We start from the raw sequence: 26,675 nt of genomic DNA on the forward strand, positions 1-26,675 counted from the left end.
CAGATATGACCTGACTCTCCAGTCGCAGATGTCAGACTGTCCTTGAGTACATAAACTTTTACTGTATTGTGTTTAGTCACAGAAATAGAACAAGTGCATTTAAAGATTTGTTGTTTATCCTGATTAATGGAAGAAAATTAAACTCTTGCTGCAGGCTCAATCATATTCTGTCTTATTCAAATTTTTGTCTCCCATTCTTTAACCTCTGGGCCGTTTTTAGCATAGCTGCTTTTCCTGTAGTAGGTCAGTCTGTAGTAGTCCTGTTACATCTCTTGGTCTTCTGCTTCTCATAGATACTCTGCAGTCTGGCCAGAGAGTAATCCTTCAATTTGCTTTTCATTTTTGGCAAATGGACAAAGTTGCAGGGAGGCAAATCTGGCAAGTGGTCCAGCTGGTGAGCAAAGTTTATGTTGGTGTTCCAGAAAAGGTGCCTACGTGATGTTTTTCCTGCTTGCCAACACCAGCTCTGATTATTTGCGGTAAGTTTCCTCCTCTAGCTAAGTGAGGATGTTACAGTGGAACTAGGGGCTGAGCTCACAGTGAAAAATCCTGTGCATAGTCCCGGCTTTATGACTGTGACATTGTAGACTTAGAGGCGAAATTCAAGCCAGATTTTGGAGAGTTACTGAAATTTGACTAGTTACATAAAATGATATGCCATTGCATGGCTATCTTTGGAGCTATTGTTGGGCTAATAATAAACACAGAAGCACGGAAATACTTTAGGGTGAGGGTTGAATTGTTCCTAATTACATGTTGGGGGTTAGTCTCTGGTACTTGATTGGCAAAGTTCTGTCGTAGGGCAGGAAGAAGACATGGTTTAATTGGATTCATTCTCCTTTTAAGGGGCTCTGCTGGGTGTGCTTGTGGGAATGCAGACATTTTGCAAACTTGCAGGGAGGCAGCTCTTGTGCTTGCATAATAAAGTTTGGTTGTGTATAAGTCAATGGGAAAATAACCTGTCACCTACGCAAATACTTTGCTGCTTAGTTGATGGTTTCATAGCTGGTGTCACATCTGATTGTTTATTTCATAAATTATTGCCATCAGATCAGGGTGTTGTTTAGGGTGGGCCTTAGGTGGAGACACCTGGGGACCTACACACACCTGAACTAAATCTAGGAGACACTGGGGGGTAAACTAAAAATAAGTCAAAAGAGTCTAAGAGAACTTGACAGAAACACTTAAAACAAAGACAAATACTAGACAAGAAACAAAAGGATACTGGAGATAATAAAAGAGATAATCGAAACCAATTTTAATATATCTGACATAAATTTCAATACAATTATTTTTTTTAAATACATTTTTTTTATTAAGGTGAAAATGTTTAATAATAAATATCAAATTTTAAAAAAAGTATTTCACCCTCAGAATGTATATTTATTCAGAACAGTGCACATGTATTCAAATTGTTATGTATTTAAATGGTTAGAACCTGTTACTCTGATGTACATAACAAAGTCAGAATAACATATCATGATATTTAGAATGGCCACATATCATTCCCTGTATTACTCTCTGTTGTCAATATAAAAAGTGGCAGTAAGTTTTAAATAGCTGTATATGGCATTATTAGCACTTTGCCCTTCAGATCAATCTGGTGACCTTAGAGGAGATGTTAGCGGTGGAATATGGAATTATATTTTAAATCCTTATGCATTACTTTCTATATTTTGGCTGTACACAACATTTGTTAGAATAATGGTTACAAGACTTTTTGTCAATGTTCAACTAATACATGATTCAGTAAAAGGACTAGATGTTATAGTCCCTGATAATGCATTGCTTTAAATGGAGAGAATCTTGAGGGATGGCTGTTATGAGGAAAGGCAGCCCAGAAACTTTACCAACGGGACACATCGTTGTGTGCCTCAACTTTCGGTCTTTTACCCAAGCTAATCTGCAATTTTTCGGTTAGGTTTAGTGATTAGAGATGTGATCTAGATTATCTTATTAAAATTTGGGACACATCGTCAGTATTCATCGGGTGTTTCGGCCATTATGACTAGACACCCTCATCCAAGGAGGCCCTGCCAGGGGTGATCAGGGGTGTGTCACTGGTTTATGTTAAATTGTTATTTCTCTTCTTTCCTTTTTTTTTGTGTCTCCATGTGTATCTGCCCTGAGTAAGGCTAATCTTACGTTGTAGGCCACAGTCTTCAAGGTCATTAAGATGTAAGCCAAATTTCATAATCAGAATACTTTTTTAATCCCAGAGGAAATTATGTTTACATTTTAATGGATTGTTGAGCCCAATCTACACCTCTACAATGTTTTCTTTCTAAACTTTCTGAGCTTTCACCTTTACAGACAGACATTTATGGAAAATCCAAACCAAAATCGTAACTTCCATAGCAGAGGTAGAAAAAACAACAAAATAGTCCAGAACTTCTCAGAATCTCAGAAAACTCAGAAAATGCTCTCTTCAAGGCTGAACAAATGAGCATATATTAGTGTTTTGCTTCTACAAATCAACACTTTTTCCGCTGTTGCCCCACATGTGGAAGTAATGCTACGTTTTGCTTGAAACTGCAAGTTATTGTGTATATTGTAACACTAATGGTGTGTTTCCCTCAGTGCCTCGGGACATTTTATGAGCCAGGGTGGCTGTTTGCTTATATAACACAGTGATAGTAGGCCTGGGGCTGTGTGGAGAGCGAGGATCCGTGGCACTTTTTTGCTAGTCCGTTAACCCTTGGTTACGTAGAGTGACACAGCTACTGCCCAGTCATCCCATAATAGTTAGTCTTCATCCTATCTATTCTTTTACTGATATTTATTTTTTATTGAAGTTTCATATTTTCAGGTTGTGATGAATTCACAGAAAACAACATTCAGAGACTTCTTGTTAATTTTTGTAGGGTTGCTTCTCCCCTGCAGGAACACTGACCATGTGAACATCTGCAGATGCACATGAAAAGTGATTTTTGTTGTATGTGTTGTAACTGTGTTGAGTCTATTTGTCTGTTCTATCTGTGCTATATTTGTGTGTTCTCCATGTCTCTGTTTCCACTTGTTTCTCCATCTGTGCTTCTTTTCTTGAAGTATTCATATTTTTATCTGATAAAGATGAAGTATGAAAAGATGATGATGATGTTTCCCCCCCTAACACCCTACTTCACTTTCTCCTCTGCATTCACTGCTTCTGCTTTTTGTTTCTGTGGTTTGTAACACCCCACCGTTCTCCTCCCACTTCCCTCAGGTTTTGGTCTGCTTTGGGTTGACTGGTCATTATGCTGATGCAGCTCTGTAGTTTCAAGGTCAGTGCCCCCTCCTTCCTGCAATCACTCTCCAGCTTCTTTGTATGTGTACCTCCACCCAGCTTCTGTTGTGCATTTACGAAAGCTGCTGCAAATTTTACACACACACACACACACACACACACACACACACACACACACACACACACACACACACTGGTTGGACGATAAAAAAAAATCTTATTTGTAAACTGTAAAAACTCCACAACTGTATTTTAAATAAATACCATAGCTATATATGATAAACTAAAACCTTAACTGACTCGACTTACAGCTTAAAGTGCTACAGAACAACACTCACAAACTGAAAACTTAAAACTTTGGTCAGTTCCAAAGAAATAAAGTAGTCATAGTACAAGAAAAAAAACTACCTCTACACGGCATCAGTTTTTTGTATACAAACAAACAGTTTTCAGTTATTGGGTAGAAACATTCAAATGTAAAGAAAGGAGAACAAAAACAAAACTGGCACCTAATTTTGGTCTGCTTATTCTTTAAACGGTACACCTTTGTTCACATGAAGTACAGTACTGTGTCGATAGAGTGGGCAGTGAGTTGTAATCAAGGTCAGTTACTTTAGTCAGTGCATGCTGCTCTGCTTCTTTCCTGAACTTTAAATAATCAATTCCCCAATTTCTCAACAATGTTGTCATCTTTTGAACCTTGGGCTGTATCCGCTGACGTCAGCAGTGTCAAAGCATCCTGTGGTCTCACTTGGAGTCCGGTACAGGCAGTTTTTCAAATTGGTAGAGTCCATATGAATTATTTTTCTGGCTTTTACCTGTACTGCGAGTCGAGTGTTTTCACCAGTGCATGAAACCACATATTTTTAGATACAAGTTTGTAATGGCCATTTTCTTTGTGCGTATTTATTACACGGCGTGCTGTGGGGAAAGGCCTGTTCTAATGTTTGAGTCTAAGGTTGATTTTGAGCACCTGACAGCTCTTTTTTTGCTTCTCCTCCCTAAACTCTCTTTGATTACTCTTTCACGTGATCCTTGCGTAGGTGGTAGAAGAGGTTTGTCGTGTTTGAGTCTGGGGTGGGGACCGGTTTCCTTCATAATTTGCATAGTACAGTTTTCTGGTCCGTGTCAGACTTTTCAGAACCATGTCCATGCTAGCCCCTCGTTTAGAAATAAGGTCCTCGTATTGTTTTGACCGGTCCTTCTGTTTGTCATCATTTCAGTTTATTTTGAAAAATCTCAACAGGATCTTAAGCTTTATTGTGAAAGGTTTATGTGGAAAATAAAGAAGAGGACGGCGGCTGGGTTTACCGCCGTTGTTCCTAACGGCAACGCGTGAAAACAGTCGCCTGTCTGTTTTAAATATAAGATAAAGAGAGAACTTTAAAAAATTAATATGGCAACTACAGTGTCCATCAAAACGATGAAAAAATATTGCCGTAAACAGTTTATTTTGCGACACCACGACACAAACAATAGCGTAAAATGAAACGATAGACGTTTTCATGTTATTTTGGTCAGCACCCTCTGTCCATAATAATGTAAAACTGGCTTCACTGTCAACAGTGAGACTAGTGTTGCAGCAGCTTTAAGTTCATGTCAGTTGACCTGAGTTGTTCCTGAACACCCTAACTAATCTGAGGGTCTTCTTGCAGACTTTGGCAAAGTGGTGACACATCCAAATAACTTGTACTCTCATACAGTTGTTTGGACTGATGATCTTGGAATCTGGAGTTGCTTAGAAATGGCTCTAAGAGACATTCACAACTTGTGTAAATCTGCAATCCTCGTTCATAGCTCTTCACTGAGCTCCTTGGACTTTTCCGTTGTATTGACAGTGAGTGCTGTCAAACAAATCCTTTTTATGCTGGCAAAGTTGTAGTTAATCATACTAACAAAAAGTTAATAGGCCTTGGCTTTCACAAATATAAAAGACATCATAGAACCTTCAGCACCACCTCTCTACAGTCAAGTGAATGTACAGTCTGTCAAACTGAAATGTTTCAGATCATCCAAAAATTCTAATATGAGACAAAAATAAACCAAGTAAATACAAAGAATGATGAGTGTGCCCATGTCTCCACCATGTTTGATAGATGTCATGGTATGCTGAAGATCACGAGTTGTGCCTTTCCTCCTCCATGCTGTTTTCTTCCCATCATTCTGGCGCAAGTTAATTTTTTGTAGAACTTTGCAGGCTCTTCCAGTTGCCGAGGGTAACTAGTGGTTTGCCATTCTTGTAACCCTCTCTGTCTCTTGATTGTACACTTTGGACATCAAGTTATTTTTCTTAATCAAGAAAAGAATTCTGGTATCGCCCACATAAGTTTTGTTCTGAGTCTTCCAGGCCTTTTGGTGTTGCTGGATGTAAGTGATACAACAGAAAGAAAGCACTGGCCAGTTTTTGCTTTCTCTCTGATAGGTTTATTTTTATTTTTTCAGCATATTGATGGCCTCGGTGAAAACCTGACACATCCAAGTTGAACATTCAGAGTGCCCTACATATATTTTATTTGTGTGGCTGCCAAGGAATAATAGGCAGAGACCTAATAGACCTGACCATGAAACAGCTTGTACATCAGTTGACCAATTCCTGTTGAGACTCTGAAAATGTGGTTATATATCTCAGAATGGCTGTAATTTCTACTGTGATCCTACCATTACTGTAGGATCTGCTGTACAATATAAAGCGCCTTGAGGCGACTGTTGTTGTGATTGTGACTGTTGTTGCGCTATATAAATAAAATTGAATTGAATTGAATTGAATGCCATGCTTTTGTTAAAAACTGTTAAGAGCTTCAGTACAGAGACAGAATTACAAAAACTGTGTCATCATCTAACTGGCTCACTGTCAGTGTTCAAATGGGACCCACAAGCTGACACATCAGCATATTAACTTACGGCACACAGACTTACTATAACTAAGAGATAAAGCACAGACTATACACACATAATAATAAGGTGAAGGTAAATTCCACGATTGTTTTTTCGATTGGAAGTGTCAAATTAGAAGAGCAGAGGCAGTGGTGCGTCCCTACAGTGGCACAGGATGACTGGCAGGCTGATTTAACACTGATTTAGTAGCTTGCATTTCAGCTGTTGGTCACAGTTAAAAAACAATCTGCTAAACGATTAACAGAATATTGCTGTGTTAGCAAACACAAGCTGCTCTGCTTCTAGCTGGAAGAAGATCTGTGTTTGACGTCAGTCATCAGACAACATTAAAATACATGACCGTTTTCTGTTATCAGCGCATCATCATTGCATTGTTGTGCAACTGTGTGATCGAGTTGATATTGAGGATATTTTTTGTTTTGGTGTCCACCAAGCTGCAGCATAAGAGAGAGCACTGACCACCATAGTGATCAAAATGTGTATAAAAACGTGAATTCAGTCACTTTATTGTTTTAAACAAGTTTTTGACAGATTTCTATTTTTTATTTTGTTTTTACAAAAGCCGGTCAAATAAAGTTATATTGTATATGAAAATGCACTTTTACATTTTAAAGAGGCCACAAATTTTCAACCACTGTAGGTACTTCGTGTTTTTGTAGCTTTGATTCTGCTAAAAGCTTCTTTCTGTGTATGTCGTTGCAGAACTTGTACCAAAATCGGTTCCTGGGCTTGGCGGCCATGGCATCCCCAACTCGCAGCAGCCAGACCCGCCAGCGCTGTAAGGATGCGGTTCGGCACAGCTATGGCCCTGAGTCCTTTGCTGTCAATGGCCTGAACCAGGATGCTTTTATGTTGGGACTGTCACGCTCCACCAGCGACACTGATCTGGTCTCTCCAGATGCACGTTCCACTCTTACCATCAGCTCTTCCCACTACATCATAGGCCAGTCCGAAGACCTGGTGATCACATGGGACATCAAGGAAGAAGTGGATGCTGGAGACTGGATTGGGATGTATTTAGTTGGTAAGATGTCACGTGCTTTGAGATTTTAGAGTTTTAAATATATTGACTCTGAAAGTAGTGTTAAAAAAATCTTATTTGTTTTTGTACAGTATGCTACTCTGGTTTGCTGTCCTCTGCTGTGATGGTTATCACGTCATGATTTTAGTGCCATTTGTCTTTGTTTAAAAATGGCAGCATAAGTCCCAGAGGTGGAAAATAAATCAAAGATGTGTGTAAATAGAGAGCACAAGTGGTTAGTTAGAAACTGGATATTACAGCATGCACAAACCACTTGTAGTCATTTACCTTACTTACTTTTCTGTATGTATTTATGTTATTGTTTGACTAATGGTAACATGTAGGCTTGCTAATGAAGCTTTAAGACACAAAGCAACAATGTAACTTCAGTGCTCTTCTCTGAAAAAGCTGATAGCTCTGAAGTCTGTGATATAGATTTTCATTCAAGCAGGCATGTCATGCATCAGGTAGTCTGTTCTAGATAGGCAATATCTGCAAACATACAGTCACATTAAAAACAAAGTACACCCAGTTAATTCCAAGGTTTTACATATCAGGCAGGTCTTAAAATGAGGTAAATACAACCCGAGATGAGCAACAGCACATGAGCTGTTATGTTAGAAGAAATAATTGTTGTATTATTATATCATAAATTATTTATTTAATAAACACTAAGCCAAATGCAGAAGCAGTGAGTGAAAAATTATTTACACCCTATGATTCAGTATCTTGTATAACCACCTTTAGTGGGCTGTAACTTAAATAAAGTAACACTTTGGGAAACCTTCTGGTACACAGAAGAGTTCGTGGTGGACATGGTGGTGTTGTTAAAATGACGCAGCAAGACCACGGGAGAGCCGTACGTAAGCGAAGGATCAGAAACCTAAAACTACTTAAGCATTGTTTAAAATCAATAGTGGGCCAACATTTCTCCACAACGATACAACAGACTGGTACATTCATACATAAAGCGCTTATTTAATTTTCAGATGTGCTAAGGGCCAAATAATCATGTCCTGATATGTAAAACCAGAGTTTACTTTATCTCAAAGCAAAGGATTTCCACTTGTCCAGTTGTATAAGTGAATACCAGTAGTTTCAGCTATCATTTTATTTTGTTGCCAATACATTACAGAAAGAAATTCAGAAGCTTGGACGTGCAGTATGGTTTGAGCTCTCATTCATCTCTCTTTCCAGATGAGACGTTATCGGAGAACTTTCTGGACTACAAGAACCGAGGCATCAATGGATCTCACAAAGGACAAATAGTCTGGAAAATTGATTCTAGCTCCCACTTCAGTGAACGTGAGTAATAAAAAATGTTTTTTTTGTTAATATAGGGAACACTTTGTCTCTAAGAAAATGTGAATGTCTTTCACCAAACAGCTCACAATATAAAGTAAAACAAACGATTCCACGTCACTCACGTTATATTGGATTTTTGGGGGGAATTGTGGACATACGCAGTCAGTCGTGTCAAAAAGGTAAAACTTTAGTGTTAAACTACAGTCAAGATGATATTAGCAGCTGGTGACTTGTGACCCAAATGAAAACAAATATCTCAAACAAGCACGACTCTACCACCTGCTCCATATGACAGGCAAAACATAGATGTGGCTTCCGGTCGAGTGAACGCTGCCGCGCTTGGCTGCCGCTGCTCACCGGTTATTATTATTACTATTACTATTTTTATTATAATTTTTTTTCAGTTGCTGACGACAATGTGAACCAAGTATCTAAGGCGCAACCCTGTTTTGACTTGTTTTCGCAACATTTGCGGGCTCCTATTGCTTGCGCTGCAGCTGTCAGCTGGTTGTTCGGTCCTTCCGTTTGTGTTCAGTGCTCGGCCCTGATTAAGATGCGGCTCCACAGGGTGTTGGTGTGGCTCGTGCTCACCTGGGTTTTTTTATCCATCATTCATCACCCGGCGACAGCTCTTCTCCAGTACTCTGCTACGGATCTTTTGCGGCTCCATTTTTGCCTGGCTGTCTCTCCACCTGTGGCTCTATACTTCTACCCGGACATCGCCTTCCAGCCCCGCCACAGGTATATCCACCGAGGGCTTCGGCGGAAGTTCAATATCAGTGACACTAACTCAATATTGTCCATCTGGTGAAAAACTCGTTGTCCTCCCCGCAAGACTGACCGGGCTGTCGACCACAATGTGCTGGCCCACCTGGCTAGATCGACTAAGCCTCCTGTCCAGCATGGTAACTCCAGCATCAAGTTTGGTCTATTAAACCTCCGCTCTCTCACTGGTAAGGGACATCTCGTCCATGATCTCCTCTGTGATTGTAAGTTGGACTTTCTTTGCTTGACTGAAACATGGCAACAGCCCAATGACTTTGTTTCTCTCAATGACTCCACTCCATCTGAGTTTGTTTACACCTGTCAACCTCGCATCTCGGGGAGGGGCGGAGGTCTCGCGATAATTCACCGGAGGCACTGGAAAGTGCTCCCTGTCTCTGCCCCTCCCTCCCATCCATTTGAATACATTGCACTGCAGCTCCCTGGATCTACCCCCACCATCATATGTACTGTTTATCGGCCACCTAAGCCAAACAAGGAGTTTTTAAATGAATTTTCTGCTCTTCTCACTCATTTCACTGTACTTTCTCCAAATCTGATCATTGCTGGTGACTTCAATATTCATATGGACAATGATAAAATCCCTCTTTCTTTCCAGAGATTTTACCTCCTGCCTGGAAAGTTTTGGGCTTCTACAGTACATAAAATTTCCTACCCATTCTAATGGTCATATCCTGGATTTGGTCTGTTGTTCTGGCATTACCCCCACCCATTGTAAAGCCACATTGTTTCCCCAGTCTGATCATATGTTTATTTCTTTTGATGCAAACATAAGCGCTTCCAAAACCTGTATCTCTCGTAATATCACTTTTAGGAAGATTAGTAACATTAACCCAGCTGTTTTTTCATCTGCCGTCCATGACCTTCCATCTATCCACTGCTCCTCAACCCCTCATGAACTCGTTTGCCATTATAATGTCAACCTTCATAACCTTCTTAACATATTTGCTCCCCTTAAACATCGAACTGTCTCATTGCGTCACCTTAAAGCTAAAGGACGCCAACTCGAACGTCTATTCAAGAAAACCGGACTTACTGTACATAAAGAAATGCACAATGATCATGTTCTGTTCTATAAGGACTGCATTGCCTCAGCCAAATCTGCTTACTACTCTGGTTTAATTAGTTCTAATGAAGGTAACTCCAGGTCCCTCTATTCAGTAAATTGTTCAGTAAAATTACAAAACCTCCAGACACATTCCCCTCCCACATGTATTCTGTTGATTTTTGCAACTCTCTTATCTCTTTTTTCACTTGTAAAATCTCAGACATTCACTGTCAACTTAACTCTTTAGGAGCTCCTGACTCTGAAGTGGACTTCCTGGTTCCCCCACTGTCTTCCTGTCAGTTATTTTCAAGCTTTACTGTTCCCTCCATAACTGATGAATCTAATCTTATTAAAAAATCTAAGTCATCCACCTGTCAACTTGACCCTCTCCCCACTGTGTTAGTTAAAGCCTGTCTTCCCTCTTTAGCACCTCTCATAACCAATATTATTCATTCCTCCCTGAACACTGGACTTGTTCCTGAAGCACTGAAAAAGGCTTCTGTTATTCCAACTCTCATAAAGCCTGGTGCAGACCCCAATAACTTTGATAATCTTTGCCCTATATCAAATCTCCCCTTTATTTCAAAAATTCTTGAAAAAGTTGTCGCCACCCAGCTTCATTTACATCTCAATGACCATAATCTCTATGAACCATTTCAATCTGGTTTCCGCCCCAATCATAGCACAGAAACTGCTCTGTCAAGGATTACCAATGACCTTCTGATGGCAGCTGATTCTGGCCTCCTATCCATCCTCATCCTTCTTGATCTTAGTGCGGCGTTTGATACCATTTCTCACAATATTCTCCTGAACCGGTGAGCTTCCATTGGTATTAGTCACACCCCGCTTACCTGGTTTACCTCCTATCTCTCAGACCGCACTCAGTTTATCCAATTTAAATCCCATTCTTCAACTCTCTATCCTGTTTCTGCTGGTGTGCCCCAGGGTTCAGTATTAGGGCCTCTTTTATTTATTATTTATATGCTCCCTCTTGGTATATATATATTCCGAAAATACAATATAAATTTTCACTGTTATGCCGATGACACCCAGCTCTACCTTTCTAAACCCAATTCATCCCTCCCACCTACCTCCCTCTCAAACTGTCTTATTGAGATTAGATCCTGGTTCTCCTCCAATTTTCTCAAACTTAACAGTAATAAAACTGAAGTTTTACTTGTTGGTACACCATCTATCTTAACCAAATCCCACAGCTTTTCCATTAACATTGAAAGTTCTCCCACCCTTCCCTCCCCTCAGGTTAAGAGTTTGGGTGTCATAGTTGATAATACTCTTTCATTCCAGTCTCACATTAATTACATAACCCGGTCTGCTTACTTCCATTTACATAATATTAACCGACTCCGTCCCTTCCTTACTCCCCATGCTGCTGCCATCCTTGTCCATAGTCTTATTACGTCCCGTATTGATTACTGTAATTCCCTCCTATTTGGTCTCCCTGAAAGGTCCCTTCATAAACTCCAACTTCTTCAAAATTCTGCAGCTCGGGTCATAACTTGCACTCCGTTAAGAGCTCATATTACCCCAGTTCTTCAGCAGCTTCACTGGTTGCCCATAGAAGCCAGGATAAATTTTAAAATCTTACTTCTTACATACAAGTGTGTCCATAAATCTGCTCCTTCATATTTGTGTGAGCTGCTCCATATCACCACTGTTTCCCGCCCTCTCAGATCATCATCTGCTATTCATCTTACTGTTCCGTCCTCACACCTTATCACTATGGGGAACAGAGCTTTCAGTCGCTCTGCTCCTCGGCTCTGGAACTCTCTTCCTCCTGCACTAAGAAATATTGACTCCCTCTCCGTATTTAAGACACAGCTCAAAACACATCTGTTTAAACTGGCTTATTTGCTTTAATGCTGAATTTATCTGTTGTCAAGCTCTGTTTTGTAATTTTAACTTATTTTATGTATTTTATGACTACTGTTCCTTTTATTAATTTTGTTTTTTGTAAGGTGACCTTGGGTTTCTGAAAGGCGCCCTCAAATAAAATGCATTATTATTATTATTAGAGGAAACAGTGGATGGAAAGTAGTGATGTGTTTACAAGGTGGTAAAGGAGGCCTTTAAGCAATTTGGATCAGCTGAAGGACCTTTCAAGGGGTTGTTAGGATAACCTGATGATAATGAGTTGGAGTAGTCAAGCCTAGAAGTAATAAGTGCATGAACTAGTTTTTCTCCATCATTCTGAGACAGAATGTTTCTAATTTTAGAGCTATTGTGCCAATGCAAGAAAGCAGTCCCATATATTTGTTTAATATGTGCACTGAAGGACATAGCCTGGTCAAAAATGGCTCCAAGATTTCTCACTGTGTTACTGGAGGCCAAGGTAATGCCACCCAGAGTAAGCATCTGGTTCGATACCATATTTCTGAGAATTTAAGGGCCAAGTAGAATAACCTGAGTTTTATCTGAATTTAGAAGGAGAAAATGGGAGGTCAGGCCTTTACGTCTTAAAGACATTTCTGCAGTTTAACTAATTGGTGTGTCTCCTATTTGTGCATTAATGTGAACACTGAAGAACATGTCCTAGTCAACAATGATTTCAGGAGCCCTCACAGTGTCACTGAAGTCATCGGGCCTTTAACCTTTTAAGACATTTCTGCTGTTAAACTGCAGGAATGTTTTAATATGTGTCGTGTTGAGGGAGAGCACACATTTTCATTGCTATGCAGATAATACGTAACTCTAAGGGAAGCCTGAAAAACAGTGTGTAATCTAAATAGAAGTGGTCCTAGCATGGAAGCTTGTGGAGCTCCATAATTAACCTTAGTGAGTTAGGAAGACCATTTACATGGACAAATTAGAGTCTAGATATATATAATTCAAACCATGCAGAGTGGCACCATTATTACCAACAGATTGCTTTGATTTGGCAATAGTAACTTCTACAACTGTGCCATCAGCAGCGTTCTGACGTATGGATTTCTAGTGTGGTTCCCCAGCTGCACCAAGGCCGATCAGCAAGCACTCCAGCGGGTGGTGAAAGAAGCTGGCAGAATTATTGGAACAAGTCTGCCAGAGATCAGTAATATCTTCCCCACTCGCTGTCTGAGGAGGGTGCACAGTATCCTGCGGGACCAACATCACCCTGCGCGCCACCTTTTCCATCTGCTGCCCTCAGGGAGAAGGTACAGGTCTATACAGGCCAGAACATCCAGACTGGCCAACAGCCTGTATCCACAGGCTGTGAGGCTCCTGAACTCTCTGCCCCCCTCTCACGGACAATAACCATATCCAACTTCTTAATAGCAATGAACTGGTCTGCATTGGTGCATCATATCTTTATTCTCTTCCCCCTCCTGCCCCTCCCTCTTTCTTAAATAGATAACTATCATATCTGATATCATATCTCACAGTACAATAATATTGAATGGGTTGCATTGTTGTATTTTGTCATGTTTCTCAGGTCTTTGTCTGAATTTCTACGAACATTATTGCTAAGGATTGTCTTATTGCATTGGAGTCACACTGGGTTAAATATGTACACTTGGGTTTTAAGGGGTATTTATTATTTTCTTCTTTTTTTTTTTGGGTTGTATGGAAGCCCCAAACGCAATTTCATTGTTCTTGACAATGACAATAAATAAATAAATACAATAAAATACAAATACAAATAGTAAAATCATTTAGTTTGTTGGTTTGTTTGCTAATTTATTTCACTCATCTAAGGATACAGAAGTTCATTTAGCCTGTTGATGATATTTAGTAATATCATGTTTGTTTGCTGTACTGAAATCCAAATCCAGGGTCTTTAAAATCTTTTGTTTCCTACCCCTGGCAGGCTTGTTCTTTACCGTGTGGCTTTCTTTGAATTCCTTTTTTACTTCACACTCCAGTCCTTGACACTTGGAAATCTGTGATAACTTTGTATATTCATCCCCTGCTTTCTGAGGATGAAAAATTATTTTGTTTCTGACATGGTGCGTTCTCAAGTGACAGCTATACTGTGTGTGAATTGGAAGTTAACTGCCAGTTTTAACTTGACTTTACAAGCTTGAGCTATGGCTCAACCAGAGCCGCTACCAGCCTCGAACCGCGTCAGTATGTTTGCCTGCAAGCTGCAGTCACCAATAAAATGTTGTGTGTGTTTTCTTTCTGCATTCATAAATATCATTATCACAAATGTCTTTGAAATATCGTGATATAATTTTGAGCCTGTTTGCTCATCCATAGTTTCAGCATAAATGCTGAGTAATGTGGTGATAATACCTCACAGCACAGTATACCTGAAAATCAGTGGCAGTATCACTGTACTGTAGTTTATGTCAGTTTGGACCAATACTGTTTTAAATGGCTTTATATTCTTATCTCCATATATCATTTTGTGCCTGAGCTGTTTTTGGAAATAATAAGAACAGTTAATAATATATTTATATGATGTAGGTGCTGAAGAGCTTTTTATTTTTTATTTTTTGAGAAGTCGAAGCTTAAATATAACATCTGGTATCTAGCTGAGGAGAATAACTGGTCCCTAATTTTATAGCTCAGAGAAACCCAATGTTGCTACCACTCCACCTTATGATAATGAAATGTAGTTAATTACAAAGGAAACACAAACAAAATAGGAGCACTGGTTATTGTTGTCACGATACTCGAGTTTTAAAGTAAATACAGATACAAAGGAAGACACTAAATACTCGATACCATTTTCAGTACCATGGGGAAGATTTTGACCCCATTCTGCAACAGCACAAGTAACAAGTCATATCTTGATATGTTAACTAACTAATAAATACAAAATAAGTATTTAACATTAAATTATTATCATTATTCATTTTAGAAAATGGTTTAGGTCATTTGATTACAGATTGTGAAGTTAAAATATATTCAAGAAACTACTAATAAGCCTAGTTATTGTGCTGCTCTACCCTAACACATCTAAATAATCTAATGTAGAAGAAGAGCATTATGGGACAGTGCGGTATTAGTTATGCTAACAAAAAGATGCACTCACCGGTCGCTGCCTGCATTTTAAAGCTGACCTCACTGTTGGCTCTAACAGAAAAGTTAACGTTTATGATCGTAGCAGGAATGACCCGCACTCGGCAGTGTGAGGCGAGTCTTTATTTACAGTGTGCTTTTCAGTACTGTTGTGCTTTCACCGGCAGCTTTTCAGCTCCTCAGTGCTTGGCAGCTCCTTCCTCTCACTACTACCACCTCGCTTCTTCTCTGGCCCCGGCACATTAGTGATGCTTTCCAATCGTGATGACCAGCCTCCCCTGAAACCACACCCTAAACCCTCTCCTCCACCCCCTCCCCTGCAGCTGAGCCACCAACCACTTCCCACCACAATCATCCTGTGCACATCTAACTGTAGCCTCTCATCCATCTCTCATCCATCATTCACCCTGCTCCGTCCGTCTCCAAATGCTTACATCCTCAGCTCTGCTCGCCAGTACTGAATTTTGCCTGTCCCACTCTGGATTTAACTCTTTACTTGCTCAGTTTAGTTCTCCACACTCAGTTCACCTGCTGTGCTGTACAGTCTGCAACCAGCCTGGTTCTCCATGGGTCCATAATCCACTCCATCCAAAACCCATTCATCCAGGGATAATGATTCATCTAACCACAGTCTGCTAGCCTCTACCTTAATGAAAACAGATGGCTAATATCGGGTAGTTCCTAATAGTTGAATGGCTAATGTTAATGCGTTTGCTGGCCAGGTTAACATTTATAATAACTGTTTAATACGTCATTGTTTTTGAAAGGAGAGATTTACCGACCTCTGAAATTCCTCCTAAAGTGTAGCTCAGTGTAGCACATTAACGTTGCCGTTTTCAACTGTCAGCTGGAGAAGACAAAGATAGTGCAGTTGGTATTGAAATGGTATTGATACTATTGTAAATGAGTTTCTATATATAATTCAGAATAGATTTTTAGTATTGAATAATATCATGTTGTTCTTGTTTATTTGTTTTTTTCGTTTGACAATCTTAGCACCGGCTAAAACAAACAAACGAGGAAGAAGGCCATGAACCAACCTGGCCCATTCGATTGGACTGCATTGTGATTGTGTTTTTAAAATAATGTGGAGATATTGGATTGAGGTCTTTTGAAATATAAAGTCTAAATGAACAAAGGACAGAGTGCACTGAGCCTGTGAGGCACTTAGTACTGTAATGGTATTACAGAGACACCAGCCACAAGTCCCATCATCAGAGTGAGGGAGAGATGGAGACAGAGCGAGCATGACAGCGAGAGAGCAAACGCAGGCAGACATTCATAAATGGCGTACAGTGACTCTGTTTAGGAATGTGGGAATTGTGCGTAGGAGTAAGAGAGATACAAATAACACAGAATACCCATATCACCATGAAGTCATGTAGGTGTTTCCACTCCCACTAACCTCTATTTACACAGGAAGTAGAAGTCAATTTTTCCTGTGACTTCACCTTCATATGACTGAAGATGCTACGTTAATCTCTGAGACATCTGTTCAACTTACTCTGAAATGTATTCTCGTCAGCATGGAGAAGCCTCCAAAACAGCTAATTGAATACAAACTACATAGTTTACATGTAGATAGATAGATAGATAGATAGATAGATAGATAGATAGATAGATAGATAGATAGATAGATAGATAGATAGATAGATAGATAGATAGATAGATAGATACTGGTACTAACACATTTCTTTGTATGCCAGGGTTTTAACTCCTACAGCATTAGCCAAGCTTTTGCCCCTTAAGCTACAGCCAACATGTTAGCTGATATAACCAGTAGTTTATCTTCCTGTTAGCCATTTTTCATATAAACATATATGAAAAATGGCATATAAAAACATATAAAAACTGCTTAGTTTAGACATAAAAAACCCAAGACAAAACAAACGAATGTTTTGATTTAATATTAGGGCTGTACTCAGACATTTAATTACTGTGGTGTTCAGTGTTGCCAGCTTTTAGAGTTTAGCCTTTTCATATCAGTGTAGTGGATGGCGATGGAGAAAGTCTGTAGACAGTATCTTTACACTTTGCAACAAAGTGCTGCTTTCCTAACATAGGAAAAGCCCCCCGCTCTCTCTGTTGTGTTCATTTTCAGCAAGGCTTATCAGAGTGACAGAGAGCAGCTGTGCACAGTTTGACTGAACAGTAAGAGACCTTTTGTTGCTTTTAACTTTTTCCCAGAGTTATCATTTTACACATAAATATAAACAGAATCACAGCACAGCTATAACTGCTGTGTACAGTTATTTTGTTTTTGCTAATAACGCCAGCTTTTCAAGTAAGAAAGTACAGTTAGGAAGTCAGAGTATCTGCCCTGCTTGCTGTTGATCAGAGACCCATGTATATTAAATGCTTCTTTTTCTCCTTTGAGCGCTCTGCAGAGCGTCTGCTAAATGCAAACAGCTTTGAGTTGCTGCTTACTCTTTTAGGTATTTTCTAATCTGGCATTCTTGCTCTTGAGTGTAACCTTGTTCTAAACGCTCGACTAACCCTTATCGAGGTAAAAGACAAGGCTCACTCTTTCGAGGATGCCAGTGTTCACAGAAGACAGACGGTTTGCAAGAGGAGCGAAAGAGGCCATCTTTTACTCTTGCTGTGAATGTGGGTCAGTGACCACCTCCTAAGGGACAACCCACACTACGGTTTACATACCTGGGACTCTTTTGGTTTTAGACCTGAAGAAGCTGCTTGGATGAAAGTTGAAATGTCTTTAGAAAACACACAGAAGTGCATTCACCTTCTTTTCAAGCGCTTAAGACTACCATGACTTGGATTACTGAGAACCTACACAAAACGACCTCTTTGAGAGTGTTTTTCACTTGGATGGATGTTGTGAAGTGTTTTTCTTAAGCAAGGATGCAATCATCAATTTGTCTTCGGTTTTTCATTGTTTTCTGTATGTACGCAGTTATTTGTTATGGTAAAAGGACTGATATGTTCCTACTCTGAGCACTCAGAGTACTTTTTACTATAAGCCTCATTCACCCAGTCACACAGTGTGTTCAGTATGTTGCCCGAGGATAATTTGACATGCATACTAGAGGAGGTGGGGGGGGGCACCGACCTTCGACTGGTAGACGACGTGTTCCGCCTCTTAAGTAGAGTTGGATGTCTCGAGACTACTTTTACATGGTCTTGGTCTTCTCTTGGTCTCGACGGACTTTGGTCTTGGTCTTGTCTTGGTCTCGCTGTTTCGGTCTTGCTGTCTCAGATCGACATAGTGGTCGGGAGATTTGGAGTCAACAGTATCCATGACACACAATGTAACGTTTGATAACGTGTCATGCACAAGAGCATCAGCTCTAAGAGCCGTGCTTAGAGAGTGCTTTGTAGTGAATCAGAAGAGTCGACTCCCATTGAGCGAGAGCCGCTCCTCACTTAATTTCCTTTTGCTGCTCAGCTCTCACACAGTGGCTCAGCTATGCTCCAATTCTCCATATTGTGTCCAATCACATGCGAGGATATAGGATAATATCATTATGTGAAAAACAGAGAGGGTGAGAGACACAACAGTCAAGTGGAGCGTGCGTCTGTCCTCTCAGTGAGTGAGTGAGACAGTAGACAGCGGTGAGGAGGGCTGTGCGAGTGCGTCGCAAAAACACATAAATATGCCTGACACCCGTAAGCGAAGCAGCATCTGGCTGCAGTTTAAAGACTTTTTTGTCTTTGTCTTGGTCTCGTCTCGACTTTGTCTTGGTCTTAACTCGGTCTTTCTTGGTCTTGGTTTTGTCCTGGTCTCGATACCCTCTGGTCTTGGTATTGTCTTGGTCTTGGCGGTCTTGACTACTAGTCTACTCTTACGCCACAGATATTTGTCTTGAGGCCACTGTTGTTGGGATTTTGATGTGATACAAGTAAAAGTGATTTGAATTGAATAGCATTTTTACCAGAGGGGTGTAATTAGGGTTAACAAGCTGTGACAGTCTGGGAGAAATATTGATACCTAAAGGTCTGTGAAGGTTCTCAGTCATCCAGGTCATCGTAGTCTAAGGAGCTTGGAAAGAAAAGCGTCTGGACTTCTTTGAGTTGCTTGAAGACGTTTCACCTCTCATCCGAGAAGCTTCTTCAGTTCTAAGGGGCAAATGGTGGAGAGTCCCAGATTTGGTTTCCCCCCAAAGAGGGACAAAGGACCCCCTGATGATCCTCTACCTAATCACATGAGCCAAGGTGTGAAAGCGGGTGTGGGTCCCAATCAGCCAGGGTTTCGGGTGAGCTCATTGTGAAACCTGGCCCCACCCTATCATGTGATTTCCTGATGGCCCAGGATGTGAGTGGGCGTTAAGGTGTCTGGGAAGGGATCTCAAAACTGGATTATAGATGGCAGAGAGTTGGTGTCGTAAACCCCCGCCTCTGTTCAAAGATGGTCGCTCACAGTGGACATAGATGCTTCTTTCACTCCTCTTTCAAACCATCTGTCCTCTCTGTCCAAAATGTGAACATTGGCATCCTCGAAAGAGTGTCCTTTATCCTTAAGATGAAGATGGATGCTGAGTCTTGTCCTGTGGAGGTGGCTCTTCTATGTTGTGCCATGCGCTTGTGAAGTGGCTGTTTGGTCTCTCAGCATACACCACAGTTAAGTTAAGTTTAGGAGTTTTGTCTTTCGGGTGAACCAGTTTCTGTCTGAGTGTGTTGCTGGATGATACCTAAATATTTAATTTTGACAGTGTGAAGTGGGATGAAATAATGATCTCAGACATCTTCAGAATGAATAACATTATTCTAATTGTTCCAGTGTGTTCATTAGTTCATTCATTACCTGAATGTTTTTTTCAACATTTCAGCTTTCATAGAACTACCATGCTTTAACTAGCCATTAACATAGGTACTACAGTATAGAAAGATGGGCTGAAAGTAAGACATTGCAGTCATTTGTAAGTTTTTCCCAGTTTCAGAATTGTCAGAATGCATGTTTCAGGTGACAAGAACCCAAGTTACTTGGGGTTCAATCAAAGATGGATTTCTGATTGGCCTAACATCAATAGAAGTCATCAGTAAAACTGTCTCTAATGTCAGGAGTGTCATGGCGAGGAACGCTGGTGTATTTATGAAACGGACCCAAAAGCAGACACAGGAGACATGAACTAAGGTTTAATAAAAAGTGAGCCTTTATTGTGGCTGATAACATAAAGAGGCAACAAGGCCAAACAAGGGAAAACCTAAACTGAAACCTCCACTGGAATAAACTAAGATTAACAATGAAAACTGTGACAACAAAATGAGCAAGAACCTAGATGTGAAACATGAACATGGAACGGTTTGGGATAAGGGGGGTTGTACTGCACTGGGTGAAAAATGATTTAAGTGACAGGAAGCAATTTGTGAAGCTGGGTGTCCATTCCTCATCATGCTTAGACATTGCTTGTGGTGTTCCACAAGGCTCTGTACTGGGTCCAAAATTATTTATTATTTATATAAATGATATTTGTAAGGCATCTGATATATTAAAATTAGTATTATGTGCAGATGAAATAAAAAAATTTTGTTCTGGGGGGAATCTAAAGGAGCTGCTGGATACAATTACTTCAGAAATGAAAAAATGGTTTAACAGGAACAAACTATCGCTAAATCTAAGTAAAACTAAAATAATCTTTTTTGGGAATTCCCTTAGAAGTGCACAGGTGCAGATTCATATAGATCATGTGGAAATTGAAAGAGTACTTGAACATACGTTTCTTGGTGTGATTATAGATGATAAATTAAACTCGAAGTCTCATATAAATCGTATACATAACAAAATTTCAAGAAGTGTTTCAATCTTGAGTAAAGTAACACACATTCTGGACCACAAATCACTCCACAGTCTCTATTGTTCGCTGATTGCACCGTATTTGCATTAGTGTGCAGAGGTTTGGGGCAATACTTACAAATGTTTGCTAACATCAATGTTTATATTACAAAAAAGGGCCATAAGGATAATCCATAAAACAGAGATCATACAAATCCACTACAATTTGAGGGAGGAATTAAATTTAAAACATCCTCGTATCCGTACAACATTAAAAAGTTTTTGCATCTCTGTGTGTGGAGTGAAGCTGACTAAGTAAAGATATGAAGCAATGTCCAAGCATGGCGCAGTTTAAAAAGCCGTTTAAGGATTTGGGTTTTGCAGGGCACAGAAACGAGGTAGAGATTTGATAGGGTGTCCTTGTCCAATACTTTCATGTGTGTGCAGGTGCACGGGCATGTTGGTATGGGTATATATATCTGTAGGTTGTGTATCCTTTGAGGTGTTACTGGGGTTATTGAAAATATGTATATATGTGTATTTGTATATATGTATGTATGGATAGATAGAAAGATATATGTATAAAATAAATAAATAAAAATACACGTAACATATAACGTAATTGCAAGGAGGTATTTCTGTAGTCTATTGATTACTAGATAGTGGAAAAGGGGTGGGATTAAATAAGCTTATGCTTCTTCCTGCTCCTTTTTGAACATGAAACTTATATATAGCTCATCGTGGACTACAGGAGGAATGCTGACCCACATCCACCCATCCACATTAAGGGGACGGCTGTGGAGCGTGTGAGCAGCTTCAAGTTCCTGGGAGTCCACATCTCCGAGGATCTCACCTGGACGACCAAATGCTCCAAGCTGGTCAAGAAGGCTCACCAGCGCCTCTTCTTCTTGAGGACTCTGAGGAAGAACCACCTGTCCTCAGACATCCTGGTGAACTTCTATCGTTGCACCATCGAGAGCATCCTGACCAACTGTATAACAGTCTGGTACGGGAACTGCTCTGCCTCGGACCGGAAGGCGTTGCAGAGGGTCGTGAAAACTGCCCAGCGCATCGCCGGAGCACCACTTCCTGCCATAAAAGACATCTACAGGAAGCAGTGTCTGAAAAGGGCTGGGAAAATCATCAAAGACCCCAGTCACCCATCACATGGACTCTTCACCCTCCTGCCCTCTGGGAGGCGTCACAGGAACCTCCGGACTAAGACCACCAGGTACCGGAACAGCTTCTTCCCCACAGCTGTCAGACTCCCGAACTCTGCCTCCTGACATCTGACCCACGTTAAACTCATGGACTGAACATACACACACCCACAATGGACAACTGTACCCTCAAACACAATAATAACATGGACTGAACCACCACTCACAACCACTAGCACTTTATATAGCCTCTGTAGAAACTATCTACACCCTCACTTATCTTAACTGCACTACTGTATAGCTCTGTGTAAATAATCATTCTGTACATTCGATAATCTTTAATCCTACAACTGTTTACAACTTGCATAGTTCCCATTTCTGTATAGCTGTATATCTCAGATTCTGTAAAGTTATTTATTTCATATTCTGTATAGTTTTTCATATTTATATCCTGTTCATAGCCTGTACATAGCTTGTACTCACTACAGCCTGTACATACTTATAGTTATAGAATATTCACAACATACTTCATACCGTGTACATTATAACATACCATAATAGACCCATTTCTGTAATATACTCACATATCTATATTATTGATAATATATATTGTAATATATCTATATCACTAAAGCACTTCTGGATGGATGCAAACTGCATTTCGTTGCCCTGTACCTGTGCATGTGCAATGACAATAAAGTTGAATTCTATTCTATTCTATTCTATTTGTAGTTGTGTTTGCTCGTTTTCCTTTTGCTTTGCTTTGTTTGTTTGTCTCTTTTTAATTCTATGTTGTTGTACTTTTTCAACATGTTCAAAATAAAGATTCAATCAATCAATCAACATGAGCATGAGCAGTAGCAAAAAACCTGACGAGACTTGACATGACAACAACAGAGGACCCGGCAAAGAACAGAAGGAGGACTTAAATACACAGAAGGGTAATAAGGGAAGTGGACATGAGGGGGAAAGTAAAACTAAGCACCGTGAACATAGAAACAAGAGACGTTCAAAATGAAACAGGAAACATGGAAAAACATGAACTGGGACAAGCAAGCTTGACACAAGAGACCGAGGGAGCGAGAGAGGGACACAAGGGAACGCTACATTGACGGGGAAGCATAGAAAAAACATAAACCAGACTAAAACTCGACCAAGACAAACTAATAATAATACTAGAACTAAACATTATCTCATAAGACATCAACAATACAGAATAACACAAAAAGCTGGGACTCAGCCTCTGATAAGGAGTCGGGAGAAAAGGTTTTACGTCGTGTCCTAAAAGCAGCAGTACTCTCAGTCACCCTGAAAATCTTCTCCAGTCAGAAGCTGAGACTTACAGTGTCCACTTATGCTGACCACTTTAACTGGTTTCGTAATATGAAGGTTGCAATGCATGCAGGGATTTGGTAATTACATAAAATGGTAAACTGTAAATGAGAATTTAAGGATTTTGTCACTCAGTAATTTTTATCATTTTACTGTATTTCTAAAAACACTGAGGTTTGAATTGTTGGTTGCACAAAATGAACACCAGTAAGTAATGGTTTCTTTGGAGTCTGCTTTTTTCACCATGTTCTGTATTTTTAGAAACAAGCAGTCATTAGAGAAATGGTGATGGTAGTCTGAATAATTCATGTGGAAAATGATCCCCTGTTTGCAGCTGGATACCAACTGGCTCAAAAGCAACAACATCAACAACAGTAAAGTCCTGCTTTTCTATTAATGTACGAGCCATAAGAACCTAATGATAGTATGTGTTACAGACAATTACAGAGCCACAGCATATGTTTACTTTAATTATTTTAAGTGCATTTTCCAGATTCTAGCCATTTGCGAATACTTTCTCTCCCACACGTCACTCAGAAGCCAAACGACTGGAATAGTTAACATGAACTAAGCTTGCATGCGGTCTTGCTGCTCCCTTTTCCTTGTCAGAGCATCGAGTATGTTTGAGACAGAGCAGAAAAACATGGAGCTTTAGTATGACCTTAATCTGCTTGTGTGTGTCCCCCAAACGCACACACATACAACCCAAGCCCTGTCCTTCTCTTGTTTCTCAGTAGCCAGCAAGTGATTTGTCACTGCTGTCACTGAATAGTTAACAAATAAACTAATTTAAACAGATAAATGTTTAGTTTTATACACGTACATCCAAACCAAATCTCTTTTTTCATAATCAGAGGCTGCCTCTGGGTTCACTTCGGCACAGATCCAAGCAGGGACCAGGCTGACCAGCAGAGTTTACTTTACCACTTTGCACAGGCCTACACTACAGAAATCTAAAGTCTGTGTTCTTCTGGAGCTTACCTGGCAAGGCAAAGCACACGAATTCTCAAACCCCAGTTCAGGAAAACTTCACTCAGAGATTCTGCGTGTGTCAGCTGGGTCCAGCTCACTACTTAAAGCAGGGGTGTCCAACTCCAGGCCTCGAGACCGGTGTCCTGTAGGTTTTAGAGGCCTGGAGTTGGACACCCCTACTTTAAAGGGAAAATTGATTAGACTGGGAGCACATGTGCTCCCCATCTCTTCTCCTGAAGCTGAGCCAAAATCTACAACCCTCTGCTGCAAGATGTTATAGTTATCTCCAATAAATGACCATGTACAACTGGAAATTGAATGTAATTGTGTGATTCATTTAAAAACACCTGTTAGATCGTCTCTCTGATTGGAATTAAAGATGTTTTTAAATCCTTCTGCAGCAACCATCACTACCAGATTCTATTCATATATCTTGTATTGTATTTTATGCATTGTGTTTTTTCCCCATCATCATTAATCCCATTTTTTTCTCCACAGCTGAGACCCAGGTCTGCTTCAGGTACTACCATGGTGTCACTGGGGCACTGAGGGCAACCACACCCAGTGTAATCATCAAGAAGGGCTCAGCGCCTGTGAGTCTCTCATCACTTTATCTCCTTATTGTGACCCATGCAGCTTTGTGGAGATTCTCACTCAGTGTCTCGTGGCTCGCTGGGAATGACAGTTCGGTTTATTCATTAGCGCTTACTTCCATCGGTTAGGTCAGTCATTCAAGTTTTAAGAGAAGAGACAAGCTGCTCTTAAAATAAGTTAGCTGCAGTTGCACCTATGCTGAATGAACTTGATCCGCTGAGTACACTTGCATCTGACATGTCTTAAACAGACTGCTTTTACAGTTAAACCCCAAACAGAGGTTAAACAGCACAGAGTTGATTTGTCCCTTTAACACTTAGCAAATACGGAGAGATGCTTATTGGTATAGACCTTATCGCAGTACCCAGACTTTAGTGTCATGGGAAGGTCATGGTGATAGAAGGGTGTTATAGACAAGCAACACAGTAATTATTAAAGACAGATTTTAGCCTTGCAGTGTCCACCAGTTGAGCTTTTTAGGGTTAAAGGCAAGGGCTAGGGTTAAACTCAAATTACTCCTTTACATGAAGTTTTCACCTATCCAACTGGAAATTGTTTGACAGAAGAACAGTGAGGCCAAAATGCACGTAGGAGACTTAATTTGAAAGCTGTCGTTGTCTAGTTCCTGAAGCTTATTTACCATGAAGCTAATGCTAACCAAGCCTCTTAAATGGGAGAGGGGAGACAGTGTCACTGTCGAGGGCTGGAAGCAAGCCGACACAGCTCATACTTTACAACTTGAAGGTTATAACATTCTCATATTACTGCCAAAAGTATTTTCCCATTATGAACAAAATGTTTGAAATGATAGTTGAAAGAGAGTCCTTCAAACTATTTGAGTTTGTAACCTTTATTGAGCTTCATTTATTTGTTGATTGCTGTCCATACATCCACTTTAGGATGCTCCAAAAATACTGTAGGCAAGAAGAAATACTTGCAGACCAAATGACTCAACCTGTGGTTAAAATGCATCTCTTAATGTTGCTAACTCTTACAAACTGCCTTTTTAGCAGAGGAACCTCACCTCGTATTTGATATTTGCTGTAAGAAAGGCACATCTGTTCAAGCTTCTTCAGATCTGTGCACTAAGTGACTTTTCAAGGTGTAAATCTCATGCTGTCAAATAGTGCGTGAACACTGTATAAGCAGTAATTATGTAGAAATGCAGTGTTTTTAACAATCCTATTATTCATCAGTGTATCACACAGCATTGTCCTAAGGCCTGTATCAGTCAGTTGCTGTCATCAAGAGGGTGCCTGACAGGGTGATTGGATTTCCATGTTTCCCTTCCCATTCTGCTGCTGTGGGACCCTGGAAATGCTGATGGCCCTAGAACCTGATCTGTACTTGCTTCCTGAGGACAAAGGAATAAAAATAACCACCACAGAAAAAAGACAGGAAGGGAGGGAACAAGTAGAGAGAGCAGAAATCCTGTCCAGTTCAGGTAAGTCATTCAGGTATTTGGAGACAAGTGCTAATGCGGCTGGAGCCTCCCACATCACAAGAAGAAGAAGGAAAATAATTGGAGACGAGAAGAAAGGACATGGAGAGCCGGGATAGCATTACAGAGTGAATCGTCTGAGCTTGTTTACTGTCGCCAGTCAGAAACTGTCAGATGCAGCAGAGAGGGAAGACATTGTGTT

General features: G+C 40.2%; 1 protein-coding gene across 1 annotated transcript in view; it reads left to right on the forward strand.

Moving 5' to 3' along the window:
- Positions 1-3,236: 3,236 nt before the first annotated feature.
- The window catches only part of hecw1a (HECT, C2 and WW domain containing E3 ubiquitin protein ligase 1a), a 71,873-nt gene continuing 48,434 nt past the window's right edge, over positions 3,237-26,675 (forward strand). Inside the window, exons 1-4 of the mRNA XM_085361898.1 lie at positions 3,237-3,263; positions 6,824-7,145; positions 8,340-8,447; positions 24,937-25,031. Of these exons, the coding sequence (XP_085218024.1) occupies positions 3,237-3,263; positions 6,824-7,145; positions 8,340-8,447; positions 24,937-25,031 (552 nt within the window). The remainder of the gene's footprint in view (positions 3,264-6,823; positions 7,146-8,339; positions 8,448-24,936; positions 25,032-26,675) is intronic.

This window comes from Diplotaxodon limnothrissa, linkage group LG9 (genome assembly GCF_057381915.1).
Source record: "Diplotaxodon limnothrissa isolate DT_005_m linkage group LG9, D_limnothrissa_male_GT1.1, whole genome shotgun sequence".
NCBI classification, from domain to species: domain Eukaryota; kingdom Metazoa; phylum Chordata; class Actinopteri; order Cichliformes; family Cichlidae; genus Diplotaxodon; species Diplotaxodon limnothrissa.